Below are 17,735 nucleotides of genomic sequence, written 5' to 3'. Positions count from 1 at the left end.
GTCATGGAGGTCCACACACCTCAAGCACTAGTCTTCACTCCTAGTCACGAGGACAGATGCGGAGTCAGACAGATGGATAGATATGTGAGCCATGTTTATTGTAAACAATGATCATTGACACACAATTAAACATATTTTTTTAAATGCCCGTTTTGGACTCAAGTTCTCCACCAGCTATGCCCAGTCACTCTTCAGGGGGAGTTGCCAACTTGACCAGGCTGTTCTTGTCGAAGCGGAACAATCTCCAGCCCTCCTCCTGAGACAGATCCTCGGCCCCACGCCGCTTGTAGAACTGGACCGAAGGCTCATTGTTCTCTGCAACTACGAACATCATCCCGGTGCAGCGAGTCTTCATGGCCAGCTGTTGAACAACAGGGGGGGCAGGCAGTGTCAACACGTTGCTTCACAAGCTTTGTTCAAAACCCAGTTTAAGGTTCACTGGGAACACATCCACTCACCTCACTGAGATGACGGAGAACTCCTGATCCAATGCCCAGACCTGGAAACATCACAACAGCAGTGTTAGGATCGATCTTCCGACTGCTGCACCCGTGTTGGTGTCTCACCTCGGTACTCATTCATCACAAAAAACTCCTCCAGGTAGAGCTGCTTGCCCACCCATGGGTCATATGTGAAGTAGTACATGGCGAAACCCACCACCAGATCTGGAACCAAAGACAAATTCAGATTTCGGTAGTAATGCATTGGTACTTCAATTCTGCTCATCAGAGACATTAAGCTAACATGCCCGCCAAGTACCATATCAACTTACTAATAGAGCACTTGCTAACTAGCAAAAATATTTTTATGAACACAAGAGTTACAAATAAGTTGAATAAAACCATCACAACAACAACAAAAAAAGATTATTGCATCTTTTACTACAATTACTTCTGCTGCTACTTCATCTACAGTCACTTCAAATACAAAAACAGCTCTGAATGCAACTATAACCTCGTCAGCTATACTGCTGCAGTTGCTGGTACAAATACTTCTCTAAAACTCAAAACAGTACTGCAAATAATGCTACTTGTGCACCTAAAACAGAACATTTCTTGACGGAGCAGTTTCACATCATCTCTGCGGTCACATGACTTGGGTCAGCTGACATTTACCATGGCCATCTCCCTGGACCTCAGCGATGACACAGTGATAGAACTGCGTGTCCCCAAACCCATCCTCCAACAGTTCTGCAACAGATCAGAGGGTCAATGTCTGTCAGTTTGAGAGGGTCCCGTCCACACACTCACCTTTTTCTGTCAGTGTCACCTGCTCCTCCATCTGCTCGTATTTAGCCAATTCCTGCAACCACAAGGAGACGCTGTAGTACAAACACTTTGATGGTTGATGAAACAATAAGAAAAATAGTGGTGTTCCCATGACAACGTGATCTTACAACAAACACAGACATCAGCCTAGACTACTACTTCTGACCCACGTCTCCAAGAGTTTCCCCCTTGGTGCAGTAGTTTAGTACATTATTGTAACATTTGTGTGTAATCTCAAGCACTAGCGGGTTCAAAAACATTTTTTCAAGCCTTTTAAGGAAAAACTTTTGTTCGACGAGGCAAACAATGGTAGGGGGACCGGAAGTCGCTTTAGCGAATCTGACTTGTTTACCGTCGAGACGCACAGGAATTACGCAACAGGTATTTAGGTCACGTTTGATCACTTGAAGTGGGGGAGCGGAAGCGGGAAGTCTGGTCACCATCCATGACATCACGGAAGACCTCAAGTGACCCAAGAACACTATCAGGACGCCGCGCTAGGGTTTTAAACAGACAGCCTCGATTTCGGTCCTGGTGGGCCTACCTTTACCAGTCGTAGTATTTCAGACACGTCCTTTGGTTCCGCTTTTCGTAATGTATAGTCCATTTTCTTCTTTTACTCTTTTTTCCTTTCGTGAGAAGTCCTCTGTACGTGAAGTGAAAGATGAGCTGTTTCTTCATTCGCTTCAGAGTGGCTATTCTTCGTCAGTCAGCCTCAGGTCCGGACCTGTTCGAACACACAAGTACATCCAGTAAGATTCGGCCGGGCCGGGTCACAGCTGCTCTTCTGCCTGCCTGGCTCTTTGTTTACATCCTCTTATATACCACAGTGATACCGCCTCGCCATTGGCCGCCTGTCTTCGGTGTCAGATTTCTGTCCAATCAGAGGCGCGTACTGTTTGACGAGTCGACCAATTACAGCCGTGAATAGGCTCATGTGACGTGAATGTTTTTCTCCAGCGCTGACACCAGAGACCACGAAATAAGGCACGTCAAATGTACATTAGCCGCATTTTTGACTTTATTTCATCGATCCACACATTTTAAGCGAACATTTTATCCCATCATATTTCAAATAGTTTTTTATACGACTGGGCCTAGAAATATTCAAATGTTTGACAACTCCCCCAGTTAGTTCAAACAAGCGATGGTCCAACAACTTTTAAAGAAACCTGTCTCGGCCCAATAGTTCTTAATAACTTTAGACCAGTTTATACAATTTTAGATTTAAAAACTATTTAGAAAGAGGTGGTAAGGCTCAGAATATTCGAATTCATGTCTTAATATAAACAGTTTGAGACATTTAAATTGAATTATACATTAACATAGTGAACTTTCAAAAGTTACCAATCATTAGTTTTTAACAAGGATAATGGGGAAATAGGTAAATAGCCCTTTTGACCACCTTTGCTTTCCTTTTAAACTGAATCTATTCATTCAGAATTCTTTCATCCAAAACTTAGTAGTTGGGCTTTTAACTAGTTTTAACAGAAACATCACATCACACCAGTTAACCTGATTGCACTGGCTTTGTGTGTGCAGGAGAATTTATTTAAACAATTGTATTTAATGTTTAATTTAAACAGGTTGGCCACTTAAGATCCAGCTTGTATGCTAGTTCAAAGTTGAGAATAAAATCAAATGAGGACTCAGCATTCTTCATCAAGGCACCTTTACTTTGGAGCCCCCTGCCCGAGAAGATCATTTTCATTATTGATGAAAGTATGATTGATGTCCATTGATTGATGTGAAGAGCATCACCTTAATGTCCAAAATGAAAAAGGACCTTCTGGTGAAATTGATTTTTAACCTGATATCAAGAATCTGGATCAACGGGTTCAACACAATCATTGAATGCGTTTGTGACAAGTGTATGTAGCTCATCTTTACACTCAAGTCCCCTTGTGTGTGTGTGTGTGTTTTTGAGTGGATGCTTCAGTCCGATGTTCTCAGCTACTGGACTCGGGTCTGTCGGGCCGCTCCTTCTTCTCGGACTGTGGAGCTGTCAAGCTGGTGGCAAACAATTTAATTTTAATAGTCCTCACATGCTCGATTCAAGAGTCTTAATTATCCTTGATTACACAATTCTGTTAAGATGGACTTGAAGACAGTTGGTGTGAGGTGTGTTTTGTTTTGTGGATCCAGGTGAGTTATGTAGGACACAAGTTCAACAGATTCCCTTAGGTGACATGCTACAGAAGGTCGATGATATCTGGAGGCCAAGTCCAGAGGTCAAGAGTGGAGAAAGATTCAAAAGAATCTGGATCAACAGGTTCAACACAATCATTATATGCGTGTGTGACACGTTTATGTAGCTCATCTTTACACTCAAGTCCCCTGGTGTGGGTTTTGAGTGGATGCTTCAGCCTGATGTTGTCAGCTACTGGACTCGGGTCTGTCGGGCCGCTCCTTCTTCTCGGACTGTGGAGGAGAACCCGGGTCAGCCTTGTCTCACACTCTCACGCAGGATGACAGACTCACCTTCTTCTTAGTCGATGATAACTCTTTCCTCAGCTTCTCTATAGCCAAACGACCCTGCTCAGCTCGGGTCACCACCTGGTCTCGACTGGTCTGTGGACCGGCAGAGCCGTCAGCACACAGGTGTCAGCGAAAAGACCGACAAGCGCTCACCTTCAGTACGGCTGCAGCATGTTGAGGATAGAACATGGATCCGCTCAGAACCATCAGTCCAACAGGAAACACAAACCTCTTCACCCTAGACCCTGACAACACAAGACCCACTTTGAGATAGAGACAACGTCACATCAGATTTGACTGATGAGTCTATAGGAAAACAACAAAACACTTAATTCATATGTAATCTGTGTTGCTGAGATGTCTATAAACAATACGGTACAATATGAGGTTTTTTTTTAATTCTATATTTACCTTGTTACAACAGAAAGTACACCATTACAGTTTTGTATTACTTGTGAGCATCAGCAGTTGTTATTTGTGTGTTTCTTTCTTTTACCTTTTTTTTTTTTACGATTGGTGTTTGAGGATTGGTATTTACAAACATGGATCAAACTGTTTAGAGCTATTTTGGGTCACATAATTTGACCTAACGGGACTTGAGAAAATGAAATGATCCTCTATTTTGGACGCAAAGCTGCGTCCTGCGTCAGTAGTGAGGGGGCGTGGTCTCCTGTCAACACGGAAGCGTCTGCTGCTGTCGCTCCGGCGAGTAGAGTAGAGTACAGTAGAGTGTTTCTCCTAACTTCACTTCCCTGATTCCATTCCTATTCTGGACCTCGGAACCTCCTGCTCTCGCCAATATGTTCTCCTCCAGGTCAGTTTCCTAAAGAAACATCGATCTCAGCTCACGCTGAGCTTCAGCTAGAATGCTAGAAAAAACCGAACCGTTGCTGGTTCGATTCCTGGGAGGAGGGAAGATCCGGTCCAACATGAGTCAACAACCAGCCCGGGCGAGGTTCCGGGCACAGGGCTGGCTGTGGACAAAGAGTGTGTGCCACTGAGTTGCGGGCTGAGATTGACCTCATGATCTTGGTCTCACTGAATAACCTCTACACAAATGTGAAGTGGAAGTTTCAGTGAGACGCCAGTGTCTCTGAGACATTCTCAGGGACAGGATCTCTGCCCTGCTTGTGATCTTGGTTGAGCAGTTTATTTTTCAAGTTCATAATGTTTGATTTATCAGAGTGGTCGTCTGTTGAAGGTCTGGGGACGAACAGCAGTCTGGTCTTCTGGATTCATAAAACCGAACTGGCTCAAACGTTGACAACTAAAAGGCGGTCCAGACACCGGTCACTTTGGGTCACCATTTGACTGTGATTTGTGCGTTCAGGCTCCACTAATTCTTTTCCATGTAATGTGACCCACAGGTTCCTGAGTCCATGCGTGGCTGTGTCTCTGCGCTGTAGATGTGTCCGCAGCAGCAGCAGCAGCGGGGGGGCGCCGGGTCGGGCACCAGACATGGCTGAAGGTAAGAGCCCCGGGACTCACCCGTTCACGCGAACGGATCCGTGTTCACACCTGGCCCAGAACGCCCCTGAATCACCGAGCACTTTGTGTTCAGAAACTAGCATGACGTCAAATGTAGGTAAACAAAACAAGTCCAGGTTGGGAGGTGAGAGGGTGCAGACCAGCGGCTTTTTTATTTAAACACATGGTTTTGTTTAGAAGCAAATATAGCATTGTTATGATTTCACTTCCGTTCACCTTCACTTGTGGATGTTTGTCTCCTGCAGGAAACCCGCTGTTACATGTGTCCAACGGTGTGTACTTTACCAGAGACTCCAGTCACTTGTCTTGTGGTCTCTTGTAGCCCCTCTCAGCTCACTGGCCTTTGGACTGCACCTTTGAAATGTTCTCCTGACGCATCAGTCTGCTGGCACATACGTTTTCCTGGCACACAGCACTTCCGCTTATGTCTTCTGTCACACGTTCTCCTGGCACGCGTTCTTCTGCTAACACTCTTCTCTAGGTGGCATGTTGAGCGGCAGCTGGACCTCATCTAGATTCATGCTGATTTTGCCTGACTTTTCATGTCGTGGTCCATCTTTTCTCTGTCATTTGCCACACACCGTCTCAGTGTCCCGAGTTTTTCTGAGAAGTTAGAGACTTTCAGAATCAGAACTTCCTGCTGATGTCTTTATGCTCAGTACCCAGGCACTGTAGTCAGTGTAGAAAGTGTAGAACTAGAAATTTGACATGGTCTACCAATCTGACACATTATAACAATGATTTACCTAAATTTTGTAGCGCAGTCATAGTCACTCCAACATGGAGAACCTGGAGAACCACGGGGGACTGATACGGTGTGAAACATGCAAGCTTGTGTCTCTACACAACGAGACAACTCACACATGAACTCTAACTATTCCTTCTTTGTGTTCCAGTGAGAAACCGGCTCAGAGAAATTGTTGGCGCTTCAACCAACTGGAGGTATGAAGGTTCTGGTCTGTTAGAGTTCTGTAGAAACACTTGAAGGAGAACTGTGGAGTGTCTGTGACTCTGTTGGACCTCACAAGGAGCTTGGATAACTTCTGTCTACTCCACAGTGATCACCAGCAGGCACTAGCTGAGAGAGCGTCTTTGTCCAACATGCTTGCTAAATCCCAAAGCGACCTGCCGGTCAAGAAGATGAAGGACAGCTTCCTGGAGGTCCACTTGCCTCTGGGTTCAGAACCGCTGCTGCGGGAGAAGTATCTGACCTTCCACAACACCGTCCGGTAACTCAGACTCAGTAGGTCATGTGACAACCGACGTCCAACCGTGTGACCTATGTCTTCCAGGTTTGGCCGAATCCTGGAGGACCTGGACAGCTTAGCAGGTGAGGAGAACACTTCTTGCAAAGTTGACAAACTGATTCAGTGATGATGTTTTGGGAGGAAAAAGTCATAAAGATGTGTTGGAGATGGAGCAGTGCAATTAAAATAGTTAAAATCAGTAAAATGAATGTGCCTTTAATTTTATTACATGTCTTTGTGTCCAAATAAAAAAATGTTTGAGCAAGTTGTACTTTGCTATAGAATTAATTTGCATGCTTATTAACTTGATGCGAAATGGAAACACGGATCCACATTGTATTTTCTACAAGTCAATATTTAAATTATGATCAACAATAGTTAAATAATTAACCTTATAACTTTGTAATAAATGCATTTCCATCCTCACAAATCCAGTAGAAGAATAGAAGAGCAGCAGACACCAAATACACAGTTCTCTCACTGTGTTGAGGTGTTCAGCTCTGTTGATTAACTGAAAGAACTGTAGAGTAGATACATAGCAGCAATTTCTGACCCCGTCCATGACTGAGGTCAGAGCTGATGCGATTATCCGAGCCGGCGTGATCATGTGACCGACTCCTCTTCATCTTCCTCAGTTCTCATCTCTTACTCTCACACCTTCAACCCTGCCCTGAAGAGAACTCCTCTGTCCATCGTCACTGCCCTGGTGGACAAAATAGGTGAGACAGTTCTGCACACACTCGGTTGATGCCTATGATCATGTGACTTTAATCTCCTGTCAGACATGAGGCAGCAGGTCATCTACCCAGACTGTGACATCAAGTTCACTGGCCACGTGACCTGGGTTGGGAATACCTCCATTGAAGCCAAAATGCACATGTCACAGGTAAACACACTCACACACACACACACACACACACACACACACACACACACACACACACACACACACACACACACACACACACACACACACACACACTTGCATTACTTCCCTCTCGACCTCAGTTTCGTGAAGGCTCCTACACTCCAGTTCTGGACGCTACGTTCGTCATGGTGGCCAGAGACCCAGAGAACAAGAGGTAGGTGTCGCCATCATGTCCGCCTCACCTGTCAACCACTCCTCACTGAACCATGTGACTACTGCTGCCACCTGCAGGGCAGCGTACGTCAACCCGCTGGAGCCTGAAGGTCCAGAGGAGCAGCAGCTGCTTTTGGAGGGAGAAAGTCTGTCACCAGCTCTCTTACTGCTGCTGCTGCCTTAAACTGATCCATGTTTGCTTCTCTTCCAGGGAACAAATCTCGGCGTGTTGAGCTGAGCACAGCGTCGCTGCTCAAGGTAGCCCCAACAGACCAGGAGAGAAAGATCGTCCACAGTCTCTTCCTCAACACGCTTGACACCAAGTAAAACCCCTGGCCTCTCACTCATCCAGTTGACATTATCATGTCATACATTAGCTCAGTTGCTGACAATGCTGCTGCTGTAGGTGATGTTATTTGTGTCCAGGACTGTCAGCTTCCGTAGCAGGATTTTACCTGCTAACTCTGTTTGGATGGAGGATGCCAAGCTCAAAGGTCTAGAGATCTGCCACCCACAGGTGAGTCGCTCAAACCACTGGTCAAACATCCCATCATCCTCCATGTGCCGCTTCTCTGGGTTTACTCATTCCTGTGGACTGAGACTGACCTGATATGTTACAGGAGAGAAACATCTTCAACCGGATCTTTGGAGGGTTCCTCATGAGGAAAGCCTACGAGCTGGGATGGGCCAACGCTTGCTCCTTTGGGTCAGTCAGCTGTAGACCTCACCGTGTGTGTGTGTCTGCTTGTACTGAAAGTGTGTGTTTGTGCAGCGGCTGTCGACCTAGTCTCGTGGCGGTGGACGATATCATGTTCCAGAAGCCTGTGGAGATCGGCTCTCTGCTTATGCTTTCCTCTCAGGTCAGAAGTCGGTACTGAACACGACTGTCCAGCCTCAACATCTCTCACTGTCTTCTTGTCTGTACAGGTGTGTTATACTCAGGGCAAGCACATCCAAGTCCGTGTACACACAGAGGTATTTGACGCGATGACCCGTCAACATAACACCACCAACGTCTTCCACTTCACCTTCATGTCCGACCGTGACGTCCCAAACATCGTTCCTCAGACCTATGGAGGTGTGTGTCTGTGATAGATTGTGTGTGCTTCTGACTAGGAGTTTGTGTCTGTGCAGGTCTGATGTGTATCTGTGCATGTGTAAAATTGCAAGAGTGTGTGTTTATTTATTGTTTGTGTATCTTTGTGACAGAGTCCATGTTGTACCTGGATGGAAAACGACACTTCAATCAAACAATTGAGCACTGACCTCCGGTGACCTCCAACACTTTGATCACAGGCACAGGACATCTTCATTCCTCTGCTTTCGTTAATGTATATGGACTTGTTTTGAATATTTTTTTACTCTCTGTAAACATGAGTGTTTGTTGGTCTGTTTACTCATAGAGTTAAGGGTTGGGGTTAGTAGTCTGTACTCTACTCTTTTTATCCGTTACTTTTGCTTACAAACGCCTCCAGTTGTTACTGACTCAGGACTCACAGGATCAGACTGTGAACTCAACAATGTCAGCAGCCTTATCCAACCATTCCCAGTTCTGTTTTTTCACGCAACTTCAAACTTGTCTCTCGCCCTAACTTGTAAACACTGCAATAAAAATAACAATCCTCAGGCGAGTCTCATTGTGTTTTTGGGTGGTCCGATATTTTTATGTATACGTCAACAGTGTGAAATAACAATGAGGTACTCCACACACTTATTCAGACAAATAATCTCAAATTACTTATTGACATAATCATAGCGGTTCTTCAGCTAGTTTGTTGGATATTTAAAGCAGCTCTATGCGATTTTTAGTGGAGCCATACCAGTGAACTAAAGTGGAAGTGTTTAGCCCGACGGGAGACCACATTTCCCATGAGCACTCAAAAAATTGCCATGTCCCGATTTGCAGAAGTTGGACGATTTTTTTGTTTCCAGACGTCTATTGGCTGAATGGAGGAGGTATATCGATGTGGTAATGAATCAGATTGTGGATAATGAAATATGATATGTGTTATGATGGCTTTGTAAATAACATAACTTTAACTTTGTTTTTGTACCGTAATCCGCCCTTTCCCCCACAACAAGCGCAATATGTAGCATGTTCACACCATCCCCAAGAACTTTTAAAGTGAAAATAAAAATGACACAAAACACCTCAAGTCATGGTATATGAGTTATTCAACTAGTTCATGTGTCATCACAAGTTATTTTAGTACAAAAATATTAAGGTACCACAAACTATCTAGTGGTGCTTTAAAAGCATTTTACTTTTCGTAGATTTTATATACGCCTACAAACACACACAATGTACGTTTAATCTCTGTACTGACGTCAGCTGTCTTGTATCTAGAAGACTCTAGTTCTGATGATTATCATAGAGAACAGCTGTTCACAATTCGACGTCGGAACTAAATTCGCAGCCTCGTGTTCTCTACGGAATCTCTTCTCTGTAGGACACTAAATCGGATCAGCAGCGATTTCCCTCTTTAATCCGCTCTGAGCTCCACACTTGCACACGAGCATGAAAACCATGTTGACGCTCATTTCGAACGCTCTTTGTCGGATCACCGGCCGAGCTGTGGTGAGTGTTTTCGCGGTGAATTGTGGTGACTTAGCTCCGTCCAACTGCTAGCTAGCATAGCTGTGTTTGGAGCTGACCTTGTTAGCTGCTAGCAACACCCTTCCATCGCTCAGAAAGTGTAAATACTTGAATTACTCTCCTAGTGTTGTTTATCATTTACATTGAATGTGTGTGTAGGGGACACTGGACTTTAGTTACGATTTTTTTATACACACAAATGTGATGATTCGAAGAACATTTGCAACAACAGTTAACGTGTATATGAATCAAATGTTCATTTGATTCCGAGTAACGCAGTCAATAACGAATACTTTCACAAAATGTACATTAACATTCATTATTCTGAAATGAAAACCCACCTCCTACTGCGGTAGTTTATTTTTGATGATCAATCTTTGAACTTTTATTTTCAATTGCTGTTCGTTAACGTGATCCATGTATCCCAGTTAAGTTGTAAGTAAACAAAGCATCCATTGCATTTAATAGAAATATCCATTCATAAATGTTTAATAAGATAATATATGAGACTTGAAGAGTCACTGATGGTTGTAGTTAGTTTTCTTTACCCCGTATCTACTTGGCTTCCTGTTTGAAATGTAACTTCCGGTCACTCAACTAATTTAAATAAGACATTTTAAATTCCTAACTTTTTTTTAACCGAAGAATATTAAGGAGTTTTGTTTCTGTTTCCAAGATGTGGAAAGTTATTCCAGATAAGGGTTCTCTAGAAGGTCTCTAAACGCTCCACTCTCTTGTCCTCCCTCCACCTTGACCCCTCCCTCCTCACCTGTCCCCTCATCTGACCCCAGGGCGCCCAAACTGTGTCTGAGGTAAGTGACTCCCCGAAGTTTGCCGGTGTGGGCTTCCTCTAGTGCTGCTATGTTGTCTGAACCGATAAGTCGGAGTTTGGTAACTAACCTCAACCCTTGTGTCGCAAACCCCTAACAAAATATCTTTCCCGTGCATCCGGTCAAGTTTGTTTTTACAAATCACATGTCAATTAATTGCATTTAAAATAATCTTAATACAATCAGTTACACATTCAGTCAGGGGGAGTGCTATTTTTCAGGTATGTGCTTAAAAATGGAGTATGAACACCAAGACTATTTAATTTAATTTTTAAAGAAAATTAACTGATTGTCTACAAGCATAAATAATTGTCAAAACGATTCAAGAGCGCAGGGATCATTGTTCTTTTTTATTGATATTTTCAGACTTAAAAGAAGTATTGTTGTTTAGTTTATTCAAAATTAATTTTATTTTTGTGAAGAATAGGTTCGTCTTCATGAGTCTCTGTTGACGTTTGCTTGAGCTGAAGAAAAAGTGACACATGTGCGGGTCCATGTCCGGTGCTGCAGCTGTTGACGTACGCTGCAGCAGGACTCTCGACCTAGATTAGAAAAGGGGCGACCTCGTGTCGGACCCAGCAGTTGCAGGTGTGAGCATCGACTCAGCACCTGATGCTCATGTATGATACTGCTAACACACACATGTAGACAAACCCCGGACCGCACTTGATCATGCACACTTGCATGATGAATCTCTCCCTCCCACAAATTTTGGTTGACATCTTGTGTGTGAGAGTAAATATGTGCCCCGCTTTCGTTTATCTGCCGTGACCTCATCGATCGGTCCTGTGCTCCTCAGCTGCTGACTGACCTTTCAGAGTATGTCACTCTGAGCTCACCGGTGACGCCCCTTTCACCTAAAAAGCAGCGGCTACCGCCAGAACCTCCACCAGATGAGGGTGCTAGAGAGCCAGATGTTCAGTTAGATAGTGGCGACGACTCGCTAGCCCGAACAGTAAGAAGCAGCTTCTCTAAATGACTTTCTAGTCCTAATCCTTCTCCACTCTGGAACAGCTTGTGGTTCCCTTCGGTTTTGGGGTCTTTCAGGGAATTTGACCTTCAACTCTCTGTGAAGGAGGTTGATCCTCCCCTGACATCTCCGTTTGTGTGTTCAGGGCTCCAGGGTTGTCGTCACTCGCTCCTTCACAGACTTCACCCCGCAGGTGACCTTTGACATCAAGGTCAGGTTTGCCTCCTACAATTTCCGTGACCGTGTTCTGTACAAGTGTGTCGTCATGTTCTGATTTATCATGTCCCTGGATTCTTGTGCTGTAGAAATGCGACCTACACCTGTTTGAGGACGGACCTCCTCTGAAGGCAGAGCTCACACGGGACCAGGGCCTGCAGTACTATCGGACCATGCAGACCATCAGGAGGATGGAGCTGAAGGCCGACCAGCTGTACAAGCAAAAGATCATTCGAGGATTCTGTCACCTGTACGATGGCCAGGTGAGGACATGCATGCGCACATGCTCAAATAATGCATACGCTTACCTACTTACTCCCTCACACAGGCACAAACAACCACTTATTCGGACCCGCATGCTTGCACACGACCACATATACACACGTTGACATGCATGTCCTCGCCAGGAAGCGTGTGCCGCAGGTATAGAGGCGTCCATCAACCCGACCGATCACCTGATCACGGCGTACCGTGCCCATGGCTACACATTCACTCGCGGTGTGTCAATCAAAGAAATCCTGGCTGAGCTCACAGGTGAGTTGGTGGTTCAAAGATCTGTCACATGCATGTGTAATACACGAGGCCTGGGGCCAAATCCTGCCTGCAAAGCCATTTTTATGTCATGAAATCAAAGCGGATGACTGTTCATGCTATTATAGTGACTGATAAAGATGAGACGACAATTATACAGAATTTAAACTAAATTTAAAAAGTGTTAAACTGATGTTAAAGAAAACAAAATTTATAAAGATGGATGGGGCCAATAAGACGGTGTGGTAAGAATACATTTTGTTTGCGACCCAGAATGTTAAGATTCTGGCCCATTTGTGTGATTGATTTTGACATCTCTGTTCTGTGTTGTGCAGGTCGGCGAGGGGGAGTGGCCAAAGGTAAAGGAGGGTCGATGCACATGTACGCACCGAATTTCTATGGAGGGAATGGCATTGTGGGAGCTCAGGTACGTCAGTGCAGATGCAACTGAGCTGTGCTAGATTTGATGCGTCTCCTGCTGCAGGTCCCTCTGGGCGCTGGCATTGCACTGGCTTGTCAGTATCAAAACAACAACCAGCTCTGTGTGACTCTGTACGGAGATGGAGCTGCCAACCAGGTGAGCCCTTCACTGCACCGCTATCCATTAGCGAGGTCTCTTCTGTCACATGCAGTGTTGGGGTTATTAGTAACTCATTTGTAAACGGATAAGGTAGCGCTTCTCTGATTCTCTTATTTATTTTTCTAAGACTTGCCACCACACAAGGCTGCATTGATTTGTTAGAGAAAAAAAATTGATTTGGAGAAGAGGTTGAGAGTAATTATGTACTCGAGTAGAGTTTAACGTATCTACGTCCACATACAGACTCTGAAATGATATACTAGAAGAAGAGTTGTTTACATCACAGGCTCATTAAGATGATTTAATTGTTTTTAAAAATGGAACACTCAAAGTTGTATATATGTATTAGAAAAACAAAAAGTTTGCATTCTTTAAATTTTATTGTGGATTTTTTTTTTTAATAAACATTTAAAATAGTAGTTTATGACCATTTATGTGTTTATTTATGTGCAGCCTTGGTGGAAAAAAAGTCAAATCTTTATCGCTCATAACAACTAAACTACTTTATATTTAAAGAAAGTTCCAGGTCATGTCCCAATATTTTAACTAAATGGATCAAAAGTTTCCTTTAGAAAAACATAATTGAATAACTCTGGAACTATGGTGAGCATTGTTAGAAAATTAAATGTCATGTATTTTTTATTTGAGATGTTTTGCTTTTAAGCTTTAAAATAATTACATAAACTTCTGTTATTCTTCCTTGTGGCCCCCTAAACTGAACACACCTGCTCCTCCTCCACCAGGGCCAGATCTTTGAGGCCTTCAACATGGCAGCTCTCTGGAAGCTCCCATGCATCTTCGTGTGCGAGAACAACAGATATGGTATGGGAACCTCAGTGGAGCGGGCCGCTGCCAGCACCGACTACTACAAGAGGGGAGACTTCATCCCCGGCATTCGAGTGAGTCCATTTCACACGACCACACGAGGGTCCGAGTCTTTGGCTGTGGCTGTCGACCGTACGCCGCAGCCGGGCCTCAGACCTACAGTAAAATGATCGCAGATACAGGTGTGAGCGTCCACCCAGGACTTGACGCTCATGTATGATGCTGCGCACAAGTACACACACACACACACACTCGCACTCACTCACCCACACTCACAGTTTGTGTGTTTGCACACGCACACAGGTGGACGGGATGGACGTGTTGTGTGTCCGGGAGGCCGTTAAGTTCGCAGCAGATCACTGCAGGTCTGGGAAGGTGAGTTTTGTGTCAGGATGTGATACTTGAAACTATTCAGGTCATGTGACCCGTGGTGTGTTTTAGGGTCCTGTGCTGATGGAGCTCCAGACGTACCGCTACCACGGACACAGCATGAGTGACCCAGGAGTCAGGTGATGAATCAACATCTGCTGTGACCCACCACAGTCTGCCTTTACTAACGGTGATGTCACCTTCCATAGCTACCGGACTCGTGAGGAGATCCAGGAAGTGCGCAGCAAGAGTGACCCCATCTCCATGTTGAAGGAGAAAATGATCAGTCACAACATGGCGGCCGCTGAGGAGTTCAAGGTCAGTCTGATATCCAGCATGTAATTGAATCTGGGACTGTGTGGAGCCGAGCATGTGTTTGAAGTGGTGATGAAATCAATGCGTCTGCCTGCAGGAGATGGACACGCTCATCAAGAGGGAGGTGGAGGAGGCGGCCAACTTCGCCATCTCTGATCCAGAGCCACCGCTGGACGACCTGTGTGACCACATGTACTCTGGCGCCCCACCACTGGCTGTGCGTGGTACACATCCTTGGTCTGAGCTGACGTCTAAGAGTTGAACTGGACCTTCAAGAATCTTCCTGCTCCTCCATGAACCAGATAGCTACTATTGATACTTGCCACCTTATTTACCAGATATTTATTTATTTATATTATTTTTCTGTGTGTGTGTTACAAAGTGTCATTTACGCACAGTCCTCACTGAGGACAGTCTCAGCTAGCCAGGGATAGATGCAATCAAAGAGTTCTCTGGTCCATTATAAATAGTTCTGTAGCATCCTACTGAGGATGATGAGACGGTCAGGTGGTCCAGGGACTTTCTCTTAAAGGGCATCTAATGTGCTGATTTAAGTGTCTCTTAAATTGTTCTAGGACCTATATTATACCCATCAGTATGTTTCTTTTTGCACAAAACTCATTTAATAAAGATATTTACATTAGAAAATATACTTAATGCGCTGTCTAGCTGAGAAGTCTCGTCTGCTCTGATTGGCCAAAAACACCAGTTGCATTCAAGGACTCATGTAAATTTCAAACACAAAGGGGAGGACACCTGCACCAGAGTGACGTCAGAATGTTTAATTTAAACCTTTATTTCGTTTGGCGAAATTTCAGATGTGAGAGAACTTTATTAAGTTATAACTTCAAAAATGAGCAATGTCATGAATGACCTACTGCATTTTGAAGAGGACGACTTCAACATTTACAACATGTGAATAAGTCAGGAGAGTTAGGTTTTCACATTAGGTGCCCTTTAAGTCACATGACCTACGCAGAGCGTCTCAATGTCAAAGACCATTCTGCTGTCGCACCAAACATGAGTGACTGGTATGCATCTAAAGGGAACAAATGTGTGATTATAATTCATTTTATTTTTCCTCCATTAGAACAATTTTAATTTTGGTACAGCCCATCAAAGACTAGACAAACTGACATATGCATTTATTGCAGCATTTCTTCCAACTTATAGTCCTGCAAAAAAAACAACCACCTGGTTTACAAGTTAGCCAGCACTATAAACTTATCTGTGGCCAAAATCTCTGCAGGGCTGCAAGCCCAATTTACTTTTTATTTTCCTGGTTTAACATGGAATAGACAAAGATGCTCTACAATGATCCCCATGTATAATACACTGTGAGAGAGGGGCTGGCCCCACACAACTCTGCTCCCACCCTAGTCCCTGTGAAACGACCAGGAGGGTCTTCAAATGATACAGTAGAGGATTTTGCATCTCTATTCCAACTCACTGCACTTCTGCCCCCCGTGTAATGTTGTTTACAGCTGAATGATTAATTTACCAGTTCTTAGCTCTGTTTCCTAGGTGATATTTTAATGTGGAGAAAATAAAAACAACCATCAAAATATGACTTGCACTGCGTCGAATCTGTCTTTTTCATGTGAAAGTCCTGATGTTCATTTTATAACGGATATTGTAAGTAATTTATATTTATAGAGAGCTTTACCAGACCAGGGTAACAAAGCGCTTAAACAATCAAAAATAATACTAAAAATGTATTATAAAAGGTCAAGATAACATGCGAATCAACACAGGAGTCTCAGAAAATCAAACAAATAAAAATGTCTTCAGATGTTTCTTAAAATTGGTCATGTTCTTTTACGTTTAAGGTATTTTAAAGAAACGTCAGTCTGAATTCAAATACATCACACTGATCTCAGATTCTGGAGCTTATCAGCAACATAACTCACATTTCTCCGATCCTTAAAACTCTTCACTGGCTTCCAGTTTCTTTCAGGATCAACTTTAAAATTCTGGTTCTTACTTTCAGATCTATTCATGGTCAGACTCCTCCTTACATCAGTGATCTGATCCAGACTTAAACCCCAGCTCGGGCTCTGAGGTCTGTGGATCAGAATCTACTGATGGTTCCTCGCACACGGTTCAGGACCAGAGGAGAGAAATCCTTCCAGACTGTTGCTCCTAAGCTTTGGAACGATCTTCCTCTCCCTCTGTGTTTGATGATCTACTGACTCCTTCAAGAAACATCTTAAGACGTTTTTATTTGTTCAGGCTTTTCCTTGATTTTCTGGAACTCCTGTTGTGTTATCAGTTTTATCTTGACCTTTAAAGTATATACTTTATTGAATATTGTTTTTATTGTTTAAGCGCTTTGTGACCCTGGTCTGGAAAAGCGCTATACAAATAAAAATGACTTACTTACTTACTTATGTTAATATGATTTTGAGTCTTGTATTCGATGAAAAGAATCTTGATTCATCAACTCTGTCGACCTTGTTTCTTCATTTGAGATCCTGATCCAGATTTCTGTTTCAATAACTCCTTAAGAATCTTAAGGGGGTTGGACAGGAGGTCAGCGCAGCTTCATTAAATAATGCAGTTTCTGCTTTTGCCACAAGATGTCGCTCTGTGACCTACTATGACGCAAACATTCAAGACTTGATTCTGACGCAAAGACACAGTAGGGCGTCGTCACAGTTTTGGGGGGATATCACCGGCTGTGACGTCAGTTTCTTCGTGGCAACAGCAATATTATGACTAAAACCGTGTCAAGGCCACTGGCTTCATCTAAAAGTCAAGTCCTTCTAAGATGGTCAGCAGGAACCGGACAGATGACGACAAAAGGATCCTCCATGTGAAGAACTGAACCAGAATAACGTTCTAAAGCTGACAGTCACTAAAGAAGCGTCTTATCTTTAACCAGATTTGTTATTTATTGTCCATGTTTGGATGAAATAACAATTCGATCGGAGCCTGAACT

The 17,735-nt window shown here is 43.9% G+C and overlaps 3 protein-coding genes and 1 long non-coding RNA gene across 6 annotated transcripts; 2 read left to right on the top strand and 2 right to left on the bottom strand.

The window, feature by feature from the left end:
- Positions 1-77: 77 nt before the first annotated feature.
- LOC148082231 (diamine acetyltransferase 1-like) lies at positions 78-2,071 on the bottom strand. The gene is made up of 6 exons (XM_087789372.1): positions 1,813-2,071; positions 1,251-1,302; positions 1,116-1,190; positions 567-665; positions 459-499; positions 78-361 (listed from the first exon to the last, which is right to left on the bottom strand). The coding sequence occupies exons 1-6, from the start codon at positions 1,873-1,875 to the stop codon at positions 185-187; spliced, it is 507 nt and encodes a 168-aa protein (XP_087645498.1). The 5' UTR covers positions 1,876-2,071; the 3' UTR covers positions 78-184.
- Positions 2,072-3,554: 1,483 nt separating this feature from the next.
- LOC148082230 (uncharacterized) lies at positions 3,555-4,208 on the bottom strand. The gene is made up of 4 exons (XR_015710950.1): positions 4,199-4,208; positions 3,900-4,009; positions 3,750-3,839; positions 3,555-3,689 (listed from the first exon to the last, which is right to left on the bottom strand). It is a non-coding gene; the product is annotated as an uncharacterized LOC148082230 (long non-coding RNA).
- Positions 4,209-4,419: 211 nt separating this feature from the next.
- Positions 4,420-9,188, top strand: acot9.1 (acyl-CoA thioesterase 9, tandem duplicate 1). Of its 2 annotated transcripts, XM_087789358.1 has the most exons (16): positions 4,420-4,560; positions 5,114-5,214; positions 5,480-5,506; positions 6,131-6,176; positions 6,293-6,463; positions 6,527-6,564; positions 7,117-7,200; positions 7,264-7,367; positions 7,490-7,563; positions 7,641-7,708; positions 7,774-7,885; positions 7,989-8,079; positions 8,183-8,268; positions 8,335-8,422; positions 8,490-8,640; positions 8,772-9,188. In XM_087789358.1, exons 1-16 carry the CDS (start codon positions 4,547-4,549, stop codon positions 8,825-8,827), a joined length of 1,311 nt encoding a protein of 436 aa, XP_087645484.1. In that variant the 5' UTR covers positions 4,420-4,546; the 3' UTR covers positions 8,828-9,188. The 2 variants fall into 2 exon arrangements, with proteins under 2 accessions (XP_087645484.1, XP_087645485.1); XM_087789359.1 differs by lacking the exon at positions 5,480-5,506.
- An 820-nt stretch (positions 9,189-10,008) lies between these two features.
- pdha1b (pyruvate dehydrogenase E1 subunit alpha 1b) lies at positions 10,009-16,359 on the top strand. 2 transcript variants are annotated; one of them, XM_087789356.1, is made up of 13 exons: positions 10,009-10,140; positions 10,950-10,970; positions 11,788-11,943; positions 12,104-12,169; positions 12,264-12,437; positions 12,582-12,708; positions 13,041-13,132; positions 13,190-13,282; positions 14,029-14,184; positions 14,414-14,485; positions 14,552-14,619; positions 14,689-14,797; positions 14,892-16,359. In XM_087789356.1, the coding sequence occupies exons 1-13, from the start codon at positions 10,081-10,083 to the stop codon at positions 15,054-15,056; spliced, it is 1,359 nt and encodes a 452-aa protein (XP_087645482.1). In that variant the 5' UTR covers positions 10,009-10,080; the 3' UTR covers positions 15,057-16,359. The 2 variants fall into 2 exon arrangements, with proteins under 2 accessions (XP_087645482.1, XP_087645483.1); XM_087789357.1 differs by lacking the exon at positions 11,788-11,943.
- Positions 16,360-17,735: the final 1,376 nt, after the last annotated feature.

The sequence above is a fragment of the Callionymus lyra genome, chromosome 4 (genome assembly GCF_982586985.1).
Source record: "Callionymus lyra chromosome 4, fCalLyr1.hap1.1, whole genome shotgun sequence".
Lineage (NCBI taxonomy): Eukaryota > Metazoa > Chordata > Actinopteri > Syngnathiformes > Callionymidae > Callionymus > Callionymus lyra.
The sequence above is the reverse complement of the archived record's forward strand: the minus strand, read 5'-3'. Positions and strand labels throughout refer to the sequence as shown.

Excerpts from the sequence above, each read along its gene's own strand:
- LOC148082231 (XM_087789372.1), bottom strand. The coding sequence starts at position 1,875 with ATGGACTATACATTACGAAAAGCGGAACCAAAGGACGTGTCTGAAATA. Across the intron at positions 666-1,115 it reads GGTCCAGGGAGATGGCCATG|ATCTGGTGGTGGGTTTCGCC; the intron begins GTAAATGTCAGC and ends CTTTGGTTCCAG. Across the intron at positions 500-566 it reads TGTGATGAATGAGTACCGAG|GTCTGGGCATTGGATCAGGA; the intron begins GTGAGACACCAA and ends TGATGTTTCCAG.
- acot9.1 (XM_087789358.1), top strand. Across the intron at positions 7,564-7,640 it reads AGAGACCCAGAGAACAAGAG|GGCAGCGTACGTCAACCCGC; the intron begins GTAGGTGTCGCC and ends TGCCACCTGCAG. Across the intron at positions 8,641-8,771 it reads CGTTCCTCAGACCTATGGAG|AGTCCATGTTGTACCTGGAT; the intron begins GTGTGTGTCTGT and ends TCTTTGTGACAG.
- pdha1b (XM_087789356.1), top strand. The coding sequence starts at position 10,081 with ATGAAAACCATGTTGACGCTCATTTCGAACGCTCTTTGTCGGATCACC. Across the intron at positions 13,133-13,189 it reads ATGGCATTGTGGGAGCTCAG|GTCCCTCTGGGCGCTGGCAT; the intron begins GTACGTCAGTGC and ends CTCCTGCTGCAG. Across the intron at positions 14,185-14,413 it reads ACTTCATCCCCGGCATTCGA|GTGGACGGGATGGACGTGTT; the intron begins GTGAGTCCATTT and ends ACACGCACACAG.